Here is an 18,452-nt window from a genome sequence, read left to right on the forward strand (position 1 = left end):
CAGTGAAAATGTATGAGAATACAAACTGAAAAATATTATAATAAAAACCTAAAATAAATCACAAGTTTTTTACATAATTATTGTATCATTGAACTAACTTATTCCAAGAAAAATCTAATTGAATATCAAGGTTGAAAATTGGTGAAAATGTTTTTTCTAACTTTGTTACAAATATGGCCTTGATAATAAAAGTTGCTATCTGATTATTGTATTACTTTTCAAATTTTTTATTTTAATTTTCGTAATAGTGAAATCACAAACTGAAATTTGAATAATAAAAACTGAAAACACAACAAAATTTGAAAACTAGCAACATTGACAAAGCGGTCGATCCCCATCTGTTTCTAAACTATACTGAAACGAAAACAAATGATACCAAACAAGGCCTAAGCAGATCGATATCTACAAGTCTACCAAGAGGTCAAGATCCATGAAAGGAGAACGAAAGTAAAGAAAAGAAAAGAAAAAAAAAGACGAAAGCATCCAACCCAATCATCACTACCAAAGTGATCTATTTTGATGCCAATTGCCCATGTCAACCTGTCTACCATAAGTCCCCTGACCTCGCACAGCCACAGCAGACGGGTGGAGCTGCTTTGCTCTCAATTCCAGCTCAAGGAGCCTCTCCAATGGTAACTGATTATTGCTTCCTCCAACACCAACAGCATCTGGAGAATGCCACAAAATATGAAAACAATGTTATGTTAGAACTCTTTACGACCAATTCCAGTCCAGTCTCAAATAATCAACACCGTATAGAATAGCGGTGCATTCTGATGCACCAAGGTCGATCCTTGGATTTGATTGCACAATTCCAGATCCAGCAAATTCCAAATCTGGGACTTGTTCTCCATGTCCCAAACAATGGCATGTAGGCTATGGCACTATCCCATGAATTGTGTGTTTATAGGGCATCCAAGAGACCCTCAAAAATCAAAACCATTGCTACCGTTGAAAATGATGCGGAAGATATCGTTACTGACATTATCTCTTGAAACTCCTTAGAATTATTCCAGTCATGCTTATTAATTAGAAAGCATGAAATGGCTCCTCAAATTGGTGAATACAAGAGTCGAGTGTTTGGGAGCATGAATTTCAGTTCTTGGATTCGGATTTGTACAAGTTTAAACAAAACTCGATATATTTGTATTGCATTTTTTCTAAATCCATACAAGTTCAAATCTAAAGTTTAAAATCTAGGCTCCCAAACACATGTTAAATAAATAAATACATAAATTTATAAAAGTGGCAGAAAACCTCCTCAGCCACCTTCATAGAGTGATGCATTTACTCTGTGGAAATTTGGCCCAAGTTTCAATACAGTAAAGGATGCATTACCTTGATTTGGCATTCGAACACCCCCATAGCCTGGTTGCTGATGATTCAGGTGAAAACTTTGCATTGGATTCAGCTCCCCCGTAGAAAGAGCCATTTGATTAATAGAGTGAGAATGGGGTGAAGACAAATTTCCTGGCACATGCATCTGTTGTAACAGTGATCGGTGAACTGGATTATCAAACCCTGTTGCTTCAGCACGAACACGTAGGGAAGGACGCAAATGCAGACTTGCCATAAAATCATGGTCAGGGGGTGAAAGGTTATAATAGGATTTTACATCCATGGACTTAATTTGCGGACTCATGTGAACTTGAGGAGAGCCTGCTGGATGGAAATAATGCCTCCCATGATTCATATGAATGTGACGAAATTGAGGGTGAGACCCCTGCATGCGCAGATTGTGATAAGGAGTCTCCAAACCCGTAACATCATAAGAGCCGTGAAGAAAAGGAGGGCCTTCCAAACCTGTAGATCTTTCATTACACACAGCAATGTTTCGGGCAGCTAATCTCTCAGCAATATTAACTGGGGTATTTGAGGTTAAGAAGTCACCTTTAACTGCATTCTCAGAAGCCATGGACATTGAACGCAGAGGAATTATGGGATCATCAACTGTAATTAAACTGTCCTCTTCAGGCAAACAAATCTCAGTTGCCAAATCAGCTGCCACATCAAATTTTGTGACAGGACTGACTTTCATCCCCTGCCCAAGTTGGAGACTTGAACCTATTCCAGCAGGAGCATTATCAGAGACTGTCCGATTCGTGTGGAGCATATCCAATCCAATTTGCTTACCACAGTTTGAGGCCAGAATGCCTTCACAACTGATCCCAATGGATCTGTCTTTCTCAACTATGGAAGGACAGAGATCACTATCTGACACTGGAGATGAAAATCCAAAAGAGTGTGAAACATCATTCCTTGGAACCCTGTGCACAGAGACTCTCTGAACAGGAACTAATCCTTCAGTTGACTTTAACTCCTCCATGAATCCAGAACCAGGTTGTGGTTTGAGAATCGAGTTCTCAGAAGTTTCAGCATTTCCTCTGGTTGAAGTGTTATGCCCATAGCTGTTCCCAAGAATTTCAAATGATTGTCCGTGAAAGGATCCCATGTTTTGTTTGGAAGATGCTGCCAGATGTTCCAAGCTTGTCCCCTTCCGTAACAAAGAAAGAAGGTGTTGGGATGCACTATTGTCACTTCCAGCATTTGGTTGCTCATACTCTGAAACACGAGCACCCTTGTCTTGCACAGAGACTTGCTGAAATGGACACTGTCCACTAACCTCCGAAAGAATCGACTGTTCAAGGTCCTCACATGTAAGAATACGGGCGTCTACAGCTGGTTCATTGCTGCTATACAACTGCTCAGAGATCCCATCTGTAACAGAGGTTGTAAGCTTATATGTAACTTCCTTACTCTCAGAAGACACAGTCGGCAGATTGTGCTCAGACCCTTTTCCAATAGACATTCCATGAGCTAGAGATCTACCAGTCACGTTGCCTGATGAGATGCCACCAGCTTGTTTCTCTTCTGATGTGAAATTGAATCAACAATACAAGAAAATAAAATATTAGAGAATAAAAATATCCAAATTAGAAAAGCTCAGTGAACGCACATGAGCATACCTCCATCAAGAAACCAATGAGAAAACTTGGATGTAATTGTTATGGGGCTCTCGGAACAATTAGCTCCAATGTCATAATGCTAGAAGGGCAACAGACAGGAGTCAGGTTACTCAGGCCACAATCTAGAGATCATATAGTTGCCAATATTAGACTTTTAACTTTCAGGAAGAGAGTGAAGAATAAATTGCCAGCATCTTATACAATCATGAGAATTGGATTCCAGAGGTGATTATAAGGATTTCACCATCAACTTGTAAACAAATACAGAAAAATGCAAATAAGACCAGTTTAAAAACTTTGCAACATAACACCAGTTCTTCTATTTTATTCTTGATTTGCCTCATTTCATATGTTTCCAGTTAAATATCTCCTCACACTGGGTAAATTTTATTTCATTATTTATTTAGATATGTATCCTCTCTGCATAATTTAAGCACAAAAACTCAGCCACAGCATCTCATTTTTTTCAAAAAATTTGAGCAATGGAAACCATGAAGAACTAATGCTAGCACGGAGAGATAATTTCAATATAATGTATAGAAGTGCAGAAGTGTTAAAGAGTGTAAAACATTGAGTTAAACAAAAATCCCCTTGCCTTTTTTTAAAATACAAATAAATATACAAGTCTATTGCATAAGTGTTACTATATCTACCCATGCCTCTCAAAGTACCCTGACTACACACTCATAACACGTCATATGATATCTAGACAAGCACATAATATTTCAAACCTAACTTTCCTTCATTCATGCTGGGTGAGGATGTCAAATGTGCCTTCTTGGCCATAAAGATATATGAACACAGATATGTTTGTGATAAAATGTTTATTGTTCATAAATTTGTACAGTAACTGATATTACACGAGGACTTTTTTTTATAAAAATAAATAAATAAAACTTTATTTATAAAAGCGAACAAGATTTGCACCATTTCTATTACTAACCATATTAGGATACACTGTTAAATTTACCATTTCAGGGGGTAAAAAAAACTACCATTCGCAAACACTTCCACTTGCAAGGTATAAAAAAAGCAACCAGTCAACATAAAATTTTAAAATAAAATAATTGAAACATCTTCTAGAATCTAAAAGCTTACTTCCAAACCTAGATACAAATATTAACTTCCTTCTAAATTTCTAATTTTGAGGAAAATTGAATATGTTGATATAATGAGGGGTAAATATCACCTTTATACTACACCTAATCACAAGAAAAAAATTATTAACCTAGATCAACAAAGAAAAAATTATCGTGTAGGTCCTCCCTAAAAGATTTGGCACACCAGACAATCACCAACACAACATCCATGACATGTGCAAATGATCTTTTTTAGTAGAAAAATTAAAGCACAATCAATTATGCCATTTGATATGCAACTCATTATGTAGTTACTAAATTCTACACTGAACAGCCTCTAATTCTTCAAACAAGAATATAAACAGATACATGCCTGCGCACAAATGGACAACAGATGCATAAATGGTCAGACAGGCGACATCATCAGGATTATAATAATTTGTTGTATCTGTCCCCTTGCCAGAAGATAAGAATTTATAGTATAGACTAAAATCTGATGGCATTACATTAGGAATTTTTCCAGTGAAAATCAAACCTCATATACCTCGAAGCTGGAAACTCGGTTGAACCTTAAGAGGTACAATGACACAACTTACATAGCATAGTTAGTAATCAGACGAGCATATACATGGCCAAGTTGTTTGTCTTTTGACAGTTGAATATAGTAATAGTTTATAATTTATGTTACAACATATTTTGTGTATACAGATCAATACAATAAAACATTTTTGTTAATTTAGTAGATAAAAAAGGGCAACCCAGTGCTCAAAGCTCCTGCATATACGGGTTCTGGGGAAGGAACAGACCATCATGGGTCCAGTACGCAGCCTTACTTGTATTTTTGCAAAAGGTTGTTTCCATGCCTTGAACCCATGAGGAGGTCAGATGGTGACAACCTGGGACCTAATTCTAAATGTTCAATACAATGGAATGAAGTATGTGGGTTTCATGTTTAATATTTTCTGTCAGGTAATACAACAATACAATATCTTATCCTGTTTTTTTTCCCAATTCATTTAGAAAATATCAGGGCATCTCATGACACAGATGACGCAATATAAAAGTCATGGAAAGAAAATAAAATACTACAAAGAAAATTATCAAGTTTTAATCCAAGATCATGATTACCTTTATGAAACTAGATGAATCACCACTATTCACCGTACCATTGTCAGAACTCTTATCAAGAGTCAATGCTGAATGATCCTCACCTAACATAGTCATGTTGTCCCCAGTCACAACCCCTTTACCAGAATTTGTGTCTTCCTCCTCCCGAGCTGCACGGACTTCTGATAAATTAGAAACTGTGTGTGACGAACTGTCAAAACCAAAAACATCAAAGGATGAAACTGCAATCTTCTTGCTTTCATTTCTAAAAGGAACAGTTATACTTTCAGGCTCATGCTGCTGATAACTGGAACCAACATGCTTGTCCATATGTATTTCCTCTACAGAAGCCATCATTGCCCCAGGTTTACTTTTGCCACTTGGCAGGCTATCTTCAAATTCATCATTCCCAGCCTACAGAAGCAACAAATAAGTAAACTATAGATAACAAACAAACAAAAGGGCAGCTCATAAAATTTAGGCATATAACATAATCTTCGGCTAACAATATTCAAAATTGCTAACGTGGATTAGGTTTAGTTTCTCCTATTTTGCGTGTTTCCCTTCTTTGGAGAACTAACCATTTTTGGTTAATGACCATATATGGCTCCATTATGCTTTGAGGGCGGTATTTGGATATATTGTTGACTCATGAGGAACAAGTGTCCACATTTTCGCTTAGCTTATCACATGGCAAATAATTATAAAACTTCCCTCAGGCTAAGTACGAAAGAACATTGTACAAATATGTGCATGGGTAAAGCTATCAAGGCTTTGTAGTCTGTACACGCTGTCATACATGTGCTATAGGCATTGTAAGACTTAGTTTGGCGGCTTTGGCCCCTCTGTGGCTGATGAAAAAGGAACATTTAAAAATGTACTACTAAAAAGTAGATGATTCATGCTGTTGTAAAACTTGTTTGGCCCTTGTAAAAAAGAAGCTATTTAAAAAGAAAAAGTAGGTCTTGATTATTTGGCCAAAAAGATGTAAGATGCCGGAAATGATTTAATTATCAGATGCCATTTTAAGATGCGTAAATAATGTGAGGTTAATTATGCAATATTTGATAAAAATTACGGATGCCAATAGAATAAAATCATCTGTTAGAAAGAAAACCAACTTTTCTCTTTCAAAAGCTCCAAATCCATTACTCTTACAAACTAAAAGCTCAAAAAGCTGTTTACCAAACATCTTACACCCAACTTTTGGTTTCTTAAAAGGGGAATTCATCCCTCCCCCCCCCCCCCGGGCGGGCAGGGTGGGGGGGAGGAGAAGACTCACCCTAAGTGTGTTGTGCTTTCAAGGGCTATAACCTCCCAACATAAGAGTGGCTTAAGATTGTTTTAGAAAGATCTTTTGGGTATTGATTAAAAATCATGGTTGACCGACTCTCCTTTTCCTTCTTTATTTTCTCTCTGTTTTTCTTTTCATATTCTTTATTTGGCAGCATATCTTTCCTCCAATCAAAAAGTTAAGATACACATAATAAGAGAAAAATGATAGGCATTCAGAAGAGTAATCAACAAAATGAATGAACAGCATGCGCAGATTCTAATACCAGTAAAGGAAACATGTCTGGTGAAACTTCATTTCACTTAATTGGCAATAAACACATGTGATGCCAGACATTTCCAGTGGACACCTAGATTTTTCCTATTTTCTACTTTTTCTTCATTTTACTTACAGCACTGCTGGAAGCACATTTAGCACACAAGAAACATTGATTTCGTGATCTTTTTAAGCTGAACACCCACCTAAGCTTCTGCTCAAGAGCATGATGTTTGAGCCTTGAATTTGGAATAGTATGGAATTGGACACAATCTACACAATTCCAAATCCAATACTTGAATGCATACTCCCAAATGCAGTATAAGCACTCTAGCAGTCTATACCCTAAATATTTCTGTCCAAACACATAGCTAGATATTTTCCAAAGATCCAACAACGCTTCACCTTTAAACCTTAAAATATCCAGTCCTTCTTCATGTTTAAAGCCCAATACCTCTCCTTCAACCTTACAAACCAAAAAACCTCTACTATATTTTAACCTTAACCCACCATTTAGCTGATTGTATACAATATTATTTCAAGTTCATATTGTTGACTTGCAGTGGTGTCACGAGCTAAGCTTGTTCAACGCATTATGCTTGTCTATGGCTGCTTGTCTTGTGTACATGGAATGGGTAACTATCATGTAAATAATAATGTATGTTTTAACTTTTGAGTAAGATAATGCCTTAGTGTAAAATTGGGAGTATGACTCCTCGGTCAATTTGATCACTTCGATGTTTTCTAGTGTTAGAGGTAGAATAGTGTAGAAAGCTCTTTAGGGGAGGATGATTGTTCATCAGTCATTGTAAAACTCACTAGCTTTTTGTAACGGTAAAAGACACTTACCTCCCTTGAGGTCAGCAAAAAGACATGCACCTCCCCTGAGGTTTCAAAAATTCCAAGGACCTCCTTTAAGGTTTCAAAAATTTGACAGACCTCCCCTAAGGTTAGCCAAGAAAAAATGGACCTCCCCTTATATTTGACAAAAGGAGAAACTTTTTGAGGAATGTAAGAATACCAAAAAATCAAATGTCACCGTAGGTATGTGGAATTTTGAAATTTCAAGGGACGTCTATGGGGTTTTTGAAACCTCAGGAGAGGTTCTTGTCTTTTCATCAAACCTTAGGAGAGGTCAATGTCTTTCATTCATTTTGAAAACATGTTTACCCTACTTTCCTACCTCGCTAAACACACAATGCCTAGGAAGTGTTAATAATGAATTGTATTGTTTTACAGTTCCCTACATGATTCTTGTCTACTTTCATGCTTGTTAATTGCTTTTGCTTAACTTTGTATTCGATGGTTGACAAATTATTCATGTGATAAAACCGTAGTATACTTTCGACTAACTAGTTAAACAAGAGTGCTATAACTAGTATTGCAAGGCCCTTCACAAGTTGTGAAGTGTTTAGCCCATTATAGTTGGTATCAAAACTTGGCTCATTGCTTTGCAAATTCGGTTGCTTTCATATTATGGGATTGTGTGAAGCATCAATAAGAGACCATACCAACCAACACCAGAATTCAGGTGCTAGAGGTGCAGGCTGAGACAGCCAACCATGTGGCCTTGGAGAGGGACAAACTTGTTGAATTGTTGATGCTTGGAGGGATCACAAAAACATAAGGTATTGTGGTGGAATTGTTAGAGGATTTCCGCACTATGATAGAAGCTTTACATAATGAGGGATCTTACTACCAAGATGGACTTGATGGTTCATGCTACTACGAATTCAAACTCTACATGGTAGAGTCTAAAAGTGCAAGAGTGCTATCACTAGTGCCTCACGGCCCTTCAAGAGGTGTGAAGTGTTCAGCTAGTGACAAGCAGGCATCCCTCATACAACCATGTCAACTTTTCATTATATAGGAAATACCATATTTTGTCTAATTAAAACCGCCACCATTGAGTTGTTTAACCTCCTCCTCTAAAAATCTCTAGAGAAAATCCTAGTCATAATCCTAATACTAAAAGTCAGATACCATTGACCAATATACCAAATAACCAGCCGTTAAGGAAAGGAAGCAATGCAAGAGCAAGGTCCTCTCTTTTTCTGTCATGATGCTGAAGCGGTAAAAGCACTTAAAAAATTAGACACAGCATCCTCTCAATAAAAATGCTCCACACTCTTCAATAGACTACAATATTTCAAGAAAGCAGCTTCTTCTCTACTCCTTCAATTACCAGTTACGCACACTGGCCCCAACGGGAGATTAGTAATGCATTGTATGCTACAATATGTATCGTAACTTGCTCAAAATGACAAAGAGATGAGTAATGCATTATTTATACTACAAAATTTATCTTACCTTGATCAAAATAATAAAAGATTCAAATAGCACCTCTTCCTACCAATTTTAAATTTTCTGAATACAAACATAAAATTCCTAGTCAATAATCTGGCTAAGAAAGTGCAAAGAGGAAAATTCAAACTTAAAAAGAAACAATGCTCCACACGCTCCACATTCTTCAATAGACTACACTCCCTTTCGAGAAAGCAGTCACTTCTCTGCCACTTTAATTATGTACACTTGCCCCAACAGGAGACAAGTAATGATTAGTTATACTACAAAATTTATCTTACCTCGGTCAAAATAACAAAAAGATCAAAAATAAAACCTTCTCCCTCCATGGTAAAAAATCTGGCTAAGAAAGTGCAAAGAGGCAAACTTAGAAAAGAAACAATGCTCCACACTCTTCAATAGAGTAAACTCTATTTCAAGAGATCAGTCGCTTCTCTACTCCTTTAGAAAGCAGCCACTTCTCTAGTCTTTTAATTATGTGCACTTGGCCCAACAGAGACGAGTAATGCATTACTTATACTGCAAAATTTATCTTAATTTGGTCAACATAACAAAAGATATCAAAATAGAACATTATCCTTCCTTCATGGTCAACAACCTGGCTAAGAAAGTGAAAAGAGGAAATTCAAACTAAAAAAGGAGCAATGCTCCACACTCGTCAATGGATTACACTCTATTTTGAGAAAGCAGCAACTTCTCTACTCCTTTTATTATGTATACATTCCCCAATGGGAAAAGAGTAATGCAGTACCTATACTACAAAATTTATCTTACCACCCCCCCCCCCCACCCCTTTTTGAATACTAGATTTTGAATGTGTGTTCCATACACATGCATAAGAGAGATTTTGAATGTGTGTTCTGTGCACATACATAAGAGAGAAAGATAGAGGAAGGGCAGGCAAAAGTAGAACCATGCACTTGAACGAAAATTTTCTCACACTATAATTTGGAACAGACAGCCGGAAATGGCTAGTAACCATGGCAATTCACACAGAAATACCATTGTACAATGTGCAATTTAACAAAATCTTCTCATAATACAATGTCAACCAGAGACACAATCGAATGTTTGCAAACTTGCAATTGAGGCCAATGTTAACCAAGACATGCACATCGGGTGCTCATATGTCTTTTTTTCCTGGTGACAAATTAGTGTAACCTCCATAAGCAATAACACCAAGCTACATGCACTTAGAAGTGTCCAACCCAGAAAATGTATTGTAGTCATCTCAGGACTACCATGAAGCAGATCAACAGATCAAAAAAGAGAAACCCTGGGAACTTCATGCAAATTAGAAGTGTACTCCCTTTTTCAATTTTTCAAAAAGGACCTTCAAATACTTGTGAACCAACAAGAAAATCTGACATTTATATTGTAGACTTGAATGAATATCCAAACAGTACCACACGTGAACAACTTTAGAAGAATAATGCAGACTGTATAAGAAAAAAAAGTAAGATGTCAAGGAAGCAAAACTTACCTAGCAGACAACCCAAAATATACATCAATAGTTAACCGCAAAAAAATTCAAATAAGTGTATTCGTGGAGTCTGGATTAATGTATTAGAAGCATATTTGCTTTTTATAAGTGAAATCAACCCATAGATGCATGTGTTGAGAAGTTTTTGCTCTATTTTTACCCAAAAAAAAAATTGTTGTGAGGAAGAATATGTGAACATAAAATTTCTGCCTGTTCCAAGCTGTGCAACAAGCACTCAAACTTATTACCTCTCTTCTTGAAGAGCAGTTTAAGGTTTCTGTTCCAAGATCCTTTCCTGAGATTCTATTGGTAAAACCTGGGGGTACAAGTGGCCTGGCTGCAGGAGTTTGGGTGGAAAAAGAACTCTTAGAAGAATCATTATTTGAAGCTAGTGGTGCCACATAGTCCTCTAATTCATTGCTTTTATTCACAAGTCTCTTATCATTTCCTTTATCCTCCACCGATCTGGCAATATCCGGGTAAACATTTTCTTTATGCTCGTCTGCAATCTGTTTTTGCTTTTCTTCGATTGCTTTTTTCTGTTCCTTCCTCATCAACTCAAAGGAATCTGAGCATGAGAAGTTGTTTGTCAGAGTCAGAGACTTATTTGATCAACCATAACAGGCAGTAGCTATGATGACATGAAAAATGAAAAAAGGAAAAAGAAAAAACAAAAAACATAAGACCAACTCAAAAAAATAGTAGAAGGCAAATACCAAAGGAAATTTACCTCTTCTTCTCTTTTCTTCCTCTTCCCTCTCCTGACTCAGGCATTCAGCGGAACCAAATGTTTCATCATTATACGAGTCTTTACTTTCTCTACCAGAATTCAACACTGCCTGAAACAAGGACGCATGAGATATTGAACCAGATGTCTTTATCTTGGAATTGTTATTTGATTCATTTTCTTACACACCAAAAAGAGGATACTTGACAATTACTTAAACACTTTCGGGTACTTTAATACAGAACCATAGGTATCATAGAAATATACCAGTGCCAACCAAAAATACAAAGTTAAAAAAAAATTAAAAAATTAATTTAAAAAAGAAAAAAGAAAAAAATGGACCTTATAGGGGCGGGGAGGACGGTATGGCTCATGAGTCCTATTGAGTTGTTGGTGATCATTTCCGCGAACCTTTGGAGCTAAAGCCCCAGCTACATATCCAGATACTCTTGGAAAAGCACCTTTTCCCAGAAGCCCATCATGCTCAGGATTTTGCCAAGAACGTCTATATTGGTTACCGTACTGTCTTCCAGAATCTGTGTGATAAAATGTATGGTTCAAAAAACCAAAAATATCCAATGCAGCACTAACTTTTATTTGGCCATTATCAACAAGGCTAGAATCCAGGGAAGGAAACTCCATTTTCCTATGCATAACATCAAGACTGAACAGTAACATGACAACCATGCAATAACAGAAGGGTGAAAATTTTATTCCGTAATTCTTAACTGTCAGACTGCCAGATAGGGCACATGACATATATGCTACCAGGAGTCCAGCTTAGGATGCAGGACTAACAAAATTATTATGTGAATGCAGACTATTAAGATGATTATGCTTGTATAATCAAGTTATCTAGTTAGCAGTAAATTTGAAAATTATAAAAATTATACATATATATTCCACCGCAAAGCGTTGGAAATTTAAGCCTTTTACCAAGGCCACCTTCAATGTAAGACAAAGCAAGAATACTGCAGGAAGGCTGTGAAGGTCACAAGAATAACTTCAGGTTGGCTCCAAGTTCTCAAAAAAAAATATATATATATATATATATATATATTATCTCTTAGTATCTAGTCCACCACAAAGATGAAGCTGGGACAAATAGAAAATTTATGATAATATTGCTCGATAACAACAATAACACTTTAAGTTAGATTTTATTTATTCATTACTATCTCAATCCCAGTGAACCCTCATTCTTCCTTGTCCACCTGTTCTCCAGCCAAAACCCTCTGCCTTAACCAAGTCATTCTTCCTCACTGATGCACCCCAGTCTCTACTGCATATGCATGAACCACCTAACTCAAGTCTCTCCCTATCTTATCTTCAATTGGGACACCATAGAAATACTTTTTTTATGAAGTGAGGTACTTCTCCAATTTATTTATCTTGTTTTAATCCAATATTTAATGTCCTCATCAATCTTGGAGCCATTATTAATTGTTGATCCTAGGTAATGAAGATGATCATTTTCAAATCTCTCTTAAAGAGCAGAGGTAAACCATTCCATCCCTTCACCAACTAACACTTTGATATATTTAGCCAACTTATCCCAAAATACTTCCAACGGCTTTTTTGCCATTATTAATGCGCAGCCAACATTTTGTTTTCATGTTTCAGTGGGTGGTTGGTTGGTTGGTTGGTTGAGTAGGCAGGGGAAGAGAAAAGAAAGGGCCACAAAGCATCATGTTCTCTGAGAAACATAAATTAACAAAATACATGTAAACTGGGAAAAAAATGCATTCACTTGTGGAAAATTAGGCATTTTTCGGAAAAATCTCTCTTTCAATTTCTTCCTCTTTCAATTTTTCTCAATCTCTGCTATTGTCTGCAAACTCTTTGTTTCATGCTTTATTTTGTTTCTTATTCACACTATCTTCTTCTTATGTGTGTTTTCTAAAAGAATTAGACATGGTGTTTGTTTATGCTAATCATGTGCATGCATGATGTGTTATGAATCTAATATCTAGGTTTTAGCCCTGTATTTTTTCTGCTCAGTAATTTTAAGGTATATCTTATTTTCTTTTTCTTTTTCTTGGTCATCTAATTTTCAAACTCCCACTATAATGCACTCAAAGTCCTAATCCTTCACACACAGGCGGTCCCAAGCCTGGTAAAGAAGGAGGGTTACGTTAGGTAGCTAATTGCTAGTGTAAAACTTGTCAGTCACTAGTTGTGTGATCATAAAATACCCTTAAATTAAAAGGGAAGTTCTATAGGACGATTGTAAACCAGCTATGCTATATGGATCAAAATTTTGGGCAATTAAGAAACAACACTTTAAAAAGTAGAAGCTATCGAGATGAGAATGTTAAGGTGGATGAGTGGTATAATTTTAAAGATAAATCAAGCAAAATACACATTTGTGGGAAGTTAAGCATAGCTCCTATAGAAGAAACAAAAAAGAGGGCAACTCAGATGGTTTTGGCATCTGTAACTGTAGGCCATAAAGGGCACTAGTGATAAGTGAGCTAGTTACTATAAGGGGTAGAAGAAGGGATTAGGCCTAAAATAATTTGAAATGAGATAGTGAGTAATGATTCAATAGCCTTGAATTTGTCAAAGAAAATTGCCCATGATCGTATAAATTGGTGGAAAAGGATTCATGTAGCCGATCCGACCTAAGGCCCAAGGCTTTGAATGTTGTTTTTGATGTTGCTGTTCATCTAATTTGCAGATGATGAGTGCAAGGCGAAACAGAGAGCTTGGGAAAACTTTCACCTACTTGGAAAGTAAGCTTTCGAAACCCCTTTTTAGACTTTTTTACTTTTGGGGGAAAAAAATTATACCAGCAGCTAAATGTGTTTTCTACAATTGTTTATGGAAAACGCAAATAGAAAATAGAGATAGAAAATGGAAAAGGATTCCTGAAACTGAATGCAGACTAAGTGGTCCCTCTACCACGTTATTTGAAAAGTATCCTTCGGATGAATAGGTGGGGTCTTGTTTCCATTCGTCGTTAGTTCATCTCTAGAGTTTCGTTTGGTGTATTTCGTTTTGTTTTTTGTTGTTTTTAGGTTTTTATCTATTTTTTTAGTTATATTTAATTTTGTTTGTCCTAATTTGGTTGGTTGGTTTTAACTTTTAACCACGGTATTCCTCCACCAAAAGTGAGGGTTTATTAATAAATAAATGGAGGTGCCGCCCTCTTTTACCAAAATAAATAAATAAATGGTCCCTCTAACACCATGACAGAAATTAAGACTGGAGGCTACATTAATACAGCAACTGATTTATTGTCTGGCCCCCCATGTGGGAAGGTCAGGGTTCAATTCCCGGTTGGGAGTATGTTGAAAGGGAATATGTGTAGATTTGTGCTGCCCCTTTGGGCCATTGCAAGCTACCATGTACCCAAAAAAGATGTGGAGTTGCATTAATAGACGTACAAATTAATCCATTCAAGGGCCTGGTCGAGTTCCCACATACCATTGACATGCTTGCTTGGAGATAAAATGAAGAATTGCGTGAATGATGCTAATGTTACCTAATTTTTAATTAATGATATACGAGTTGTATTTCCTCATTTGAGATGACTAGCAATTATTGTACATATATATTTCCAGTTTCCATTCAAAGTCAACAGCACTGCAGCAAATTTAACCAAGGCCAGATTCCAACATCCGAACTGACTTCGTGTCAGCCTCTTGAGCACTTGACATGGCCGAGGCATGAGGACCATTAGGTCATATGCCAAGGCAGCATCAAGAGATGGCTTGTCATGGGTTTTATACAATACAGTATGTTGCTAAGCAGAGAGCACATAGCATCTCGCTAAAACAGTCACTGAGGTGCCTAGATGGAGGCTCAACATGATCAAAGATGGATGTGGTTGGGTCCATGGTCTTTGAATGCATTGCTACTGCTCTAGTTTCGATTATGTGGATATGTGGGCATTTGACTCAGTTGTATGTCTTACAAAATCTAATGTCATGTGGCTATGTGCTCATGCGTGAGAAGTGACATGATTAAGCTGAATTGATGCACAGCACAAAGATTTGACCTGCAGGTCATCTACTCTACTCAAGGACATGGGCAGTTTATTGACATGTTGGCCACAGGGTAGTTTCTTGAAAAGGATGACTTGCATTCCTTTGTCTTAAGGGAGTCCCAAGGGTTTAACATTCCAGCCATGCAAATGAAATTAGAGTGGGTTAGTGTCTTATTGGCACATTAGTTGCATCCAGCACAACCTACACAGTTGGGGCCGTCAATTGCCAACCTACCTATTGACAGTTGAGGTCCTCAAGTCTGTTAAATTGACATGTTGCATGCCTAAAACACCAGAGAATTAGTGTGTGTGTGTGTGTGTGTGTGTGTGTGTGTGTTCCTGCATGTGTAGAGTGTCTTTCCTTTGTCTTAATCAAACATTAAAGGTTGGGAAGTATTGCTCCTTATAAATCCTTTGCTTGTGTCTTGTTCTATCTCTATGCTTGCAAGATAACAAAGCAACAAGTTTAAATTTGGGAAATTGGCCAGAACAAGTGGGACTTGGAGCCATCAAAGTTGGGGAAATTTTGTGGGAAATTTGCATGACATTTACACTTATTCTATCACCTACTAAGACAGCCTCTACTACGTCCTTACGGACCTTACCAATTTAAAATCAACTAATTTGCTCAAAAGGTCTAAACCTCATGCATAATATTTATGTAGATTATATAACACCCAAGAGACACGTTCAAATGCCTCGAAAGTGAGAGGTGTACCAACCCATGTTTCTTCCTGTGTACCAATAAAAAGAAACCTGTAGGTAGCATAACCAGATTAGATTAAAGATTAATAGGGAGTGCAGAAATTAAAAACAATGAAATTTACCAGTGAACATTTTTATAGATAATAAATAGCTGATATGTAAGATTACTAACAGAGAATTAAGCTGAGCATTTATCAGATGTTAAACTGCAAACCTGAATGACAATCTTTGTCACTGGGTCCAGATGAAATGTTTTCCCATTTGCCACATATTCCTCTATAATACTCACCCGATATGCCATTGTTCTCATCCTCAAATTCACTGTTTCAAGCAAACATCACCTCATTAAAAGTCCACATACATAAATAAATATTAGCAATTCAACAAAAATCACAGACTACAACTACAATAACAACAATAGATCAACCAAGCCAGTAGCGCTGCGTCTTACAGCAAAATTGAGGGGTCAAATCCACTTGGTAGCTCTTGGCATGCATCCAACTCAGACAGAGATAAAATAAAATCTCTAGTATACGAAATTTTCCACTTTCTGAACCATTATTGAAACAAAACGATCGATTAATACCAAATGAATCAGCAAATATATGAACGCATACGTGAGTCGGATCGTAAAAAAAATCAAAAACAAAAACAAAAACAGAAAAAAAAAAAACACCAACAGAAGCACGAATGCTATGGAAACTGGAATAATTACTTCTTAATTTCTTGATTACTCTTATCTGATTCCAACTGCACAGTTGAACACTGGTCTCCACTTTCCGAGCTCATTTCCTCGGGGGAGGGGAGGGGAGGGGAGAGGTTAGGAGAGAACAAATAGGGGAAAAGTTGCTGTATAGAAAATTCTAATCTGTAAATTTTGCCAGAATTCCTACGATCAAAATCTTAGCTCCCTGCCTCAATCATCTACAATTGCTATCATTGCATCGTATTGACAAAACCTAGAGATCTAGATCTTTACACACAGACTGAAGTGTCCATTCTATCGTTACTTTTCTACAATCAAATATGATGAAAACAAAAAACTGAAAGTTAGCTACTAAATATTCAGACGGTCTACAGGCTACAGCTGAGTATATCCAAGCGTCGCGATGGCGGAGGTGCGAATATTTTCTAGGAGGATTTTCGCGAGAAAATTCGAGAGAAAATTAGCAGGGTTCTACCCGTTACATCTCTAGCGCCATGAAACTGAGCCCCTGGGACCACTGGGTGGGGGTACTACGGAACGACGACGGACTGGCACTATATATATGTGTGTGTGTGTATATATATATATATATATATATATATATATATGTGTGGATATATGTTTTTTTTGTCCCCATTTTTGTCCTGGAGCAAAAAACTTGATTTACCTCCTGGGTTGGCTATGGGGCCATACAGCATGGGCGAGGTATTGGTTTGAGTGTCTCGTGATGCCACCGGTGATCAGTCGCTGGATGAGCCGAGGGCGCCAGAACACCCGGCTTAACCAATACTAATAATAATAATAATAATAATAATAATAATAATTTTGAGATGAAAGTACTAAGACATTGTTTCGTGTCTCGAATAAGTATTTTTAACACTCATAGCTTAAAATAAATATTGGTATAAAAAAATATTATTTTTTGTATTAGTGCAAAAAAACTAATTAAAAATGTATTTTTTTAAAATCTCCTTTTTCAAGTCAATTTTGAGAAAAAAAAATCATTTTTGTCACTATAAATTTTGTAGTGGTAGTTCTATCACTTAATAATGTAAATTAATAATTATTTATTGTTTTTTTTTGTGTTATAATTAATAAACAATAAGATAATAGTAACTCATCTAACTTGGGTTAATCAAAATTGAATTAAAATATTTAATTAATAATTTGTAGTATAATATATTATTATCAGTTCAAAGATAATAATTATGAATTATATTAATTATAAGCTAGCAGCTATTTTTCAACACAATCAAATAATATTCATGTCTTTTTGTATTTTTGTAAGTCTATGCTTATTATTCGCACTTCTTAAACTAAATATTCTTTTCAATTTCACAATTCTTTATGGGTCTCATTTTGAACTCGAAAAATATTAAGAAATTCATATTTACATGCTTAGTTATCGAGAAAAGTGAGAAAAAAAATGAAAAATATACCAAATTCATTGACAAAATTTTGATTTTACGTATCATTAATATTTAGTTTGGTCAAATTTTAATCATATAAAAGTGAACTTTTATTTTTAATAAAATTTTATATATATATATAATGAAAAATAAATTTCTTTTTTATTTTCCTTTATTTTTCTTTCTCCAAGTAAAATCCTTAATCCAAATAGGTCGTATAAGTAGTTATAAACAAATTTAAAAATAACCCAAATGAGATTACCATTTAATGCTATGCGTTTATTTTATTTGTGGGGACAGGCTATTCATTAATGTTGAGTGAAAAACTTGCCATTTAAGGAATATGAAATGCGTTTTTACTCAAATCTTTCCAAGAGGGTCTCAGCTTTTAGGATATTTAGGCACTTCTTCTTTTTCAAATTGAAA

The 18,452-nt window shown here is 36.1% G+C and overlaps 1 protein-coding gene across 10 annotated transcripts; it reads right to left on the bottom strand.

Moving 5' to 3' along the window:
- Positions 1-298: 298 nt before the first annotated feature.
- Positions 299-17,193, bottom strand: LOC131146419 (uncharacterized). Of its 10 annotated transcripts, none has more exons than XM_058096028.1 (12): positions 16,627-17,191; positions 16,363-16,461; positions 16,126-16,232; positions 11,558-11,751; positions 11,219-11,327; positions 10,737-11,056; positions 5,437-5,566; positions 5,174-5,322; positions 2,967-3,045; positions 1,891-2,868; positions 1,339-1,803; positions 299-668 (listed from the first exon to the last, which is right to left on the bottom strand). In XM_058096028.1, exons 1-12 carry the CDS (start codon positions 16,698-16,700, stop codon positions 499-501), a joined length of 2,874 nt encoding a protein of 957 aa, XP_057952011.1. In that variant the 5' UTR covers positions 16,701-17,191; the 3' UTR covers positions 299-498. The 10 variants fall into 10 exon arrangements, with proteins under 10 accessions (XP_057952011.1, XP_057952010.1, XP_057952006.1 ...); XM_058096027.1 differs by having other exon boundaries at positions 1,891-2,871; XM_058096023.1 differs by having other exon boundaries at positions 1,339-2,871; positions 5,174-5,334; positions 16,627-17,193.
- Positions 17,194-18,452: the final 1,259 nt, after the last annotated feature.

Source organism: Malania oleifera, chromosome 13 (assembly GCF_029873635.1).
Source record: "Malania oleifera isolate guangnan ecotype guangnan chromosome 13, ASM2987363v1, whole genome shotgun sequence".
NCBI lineage: Eukaryota > Viridiplantae > Streptophyta > Magnoliopsida > Santalales > Ximeniaceae > Malania > Malania oleifera.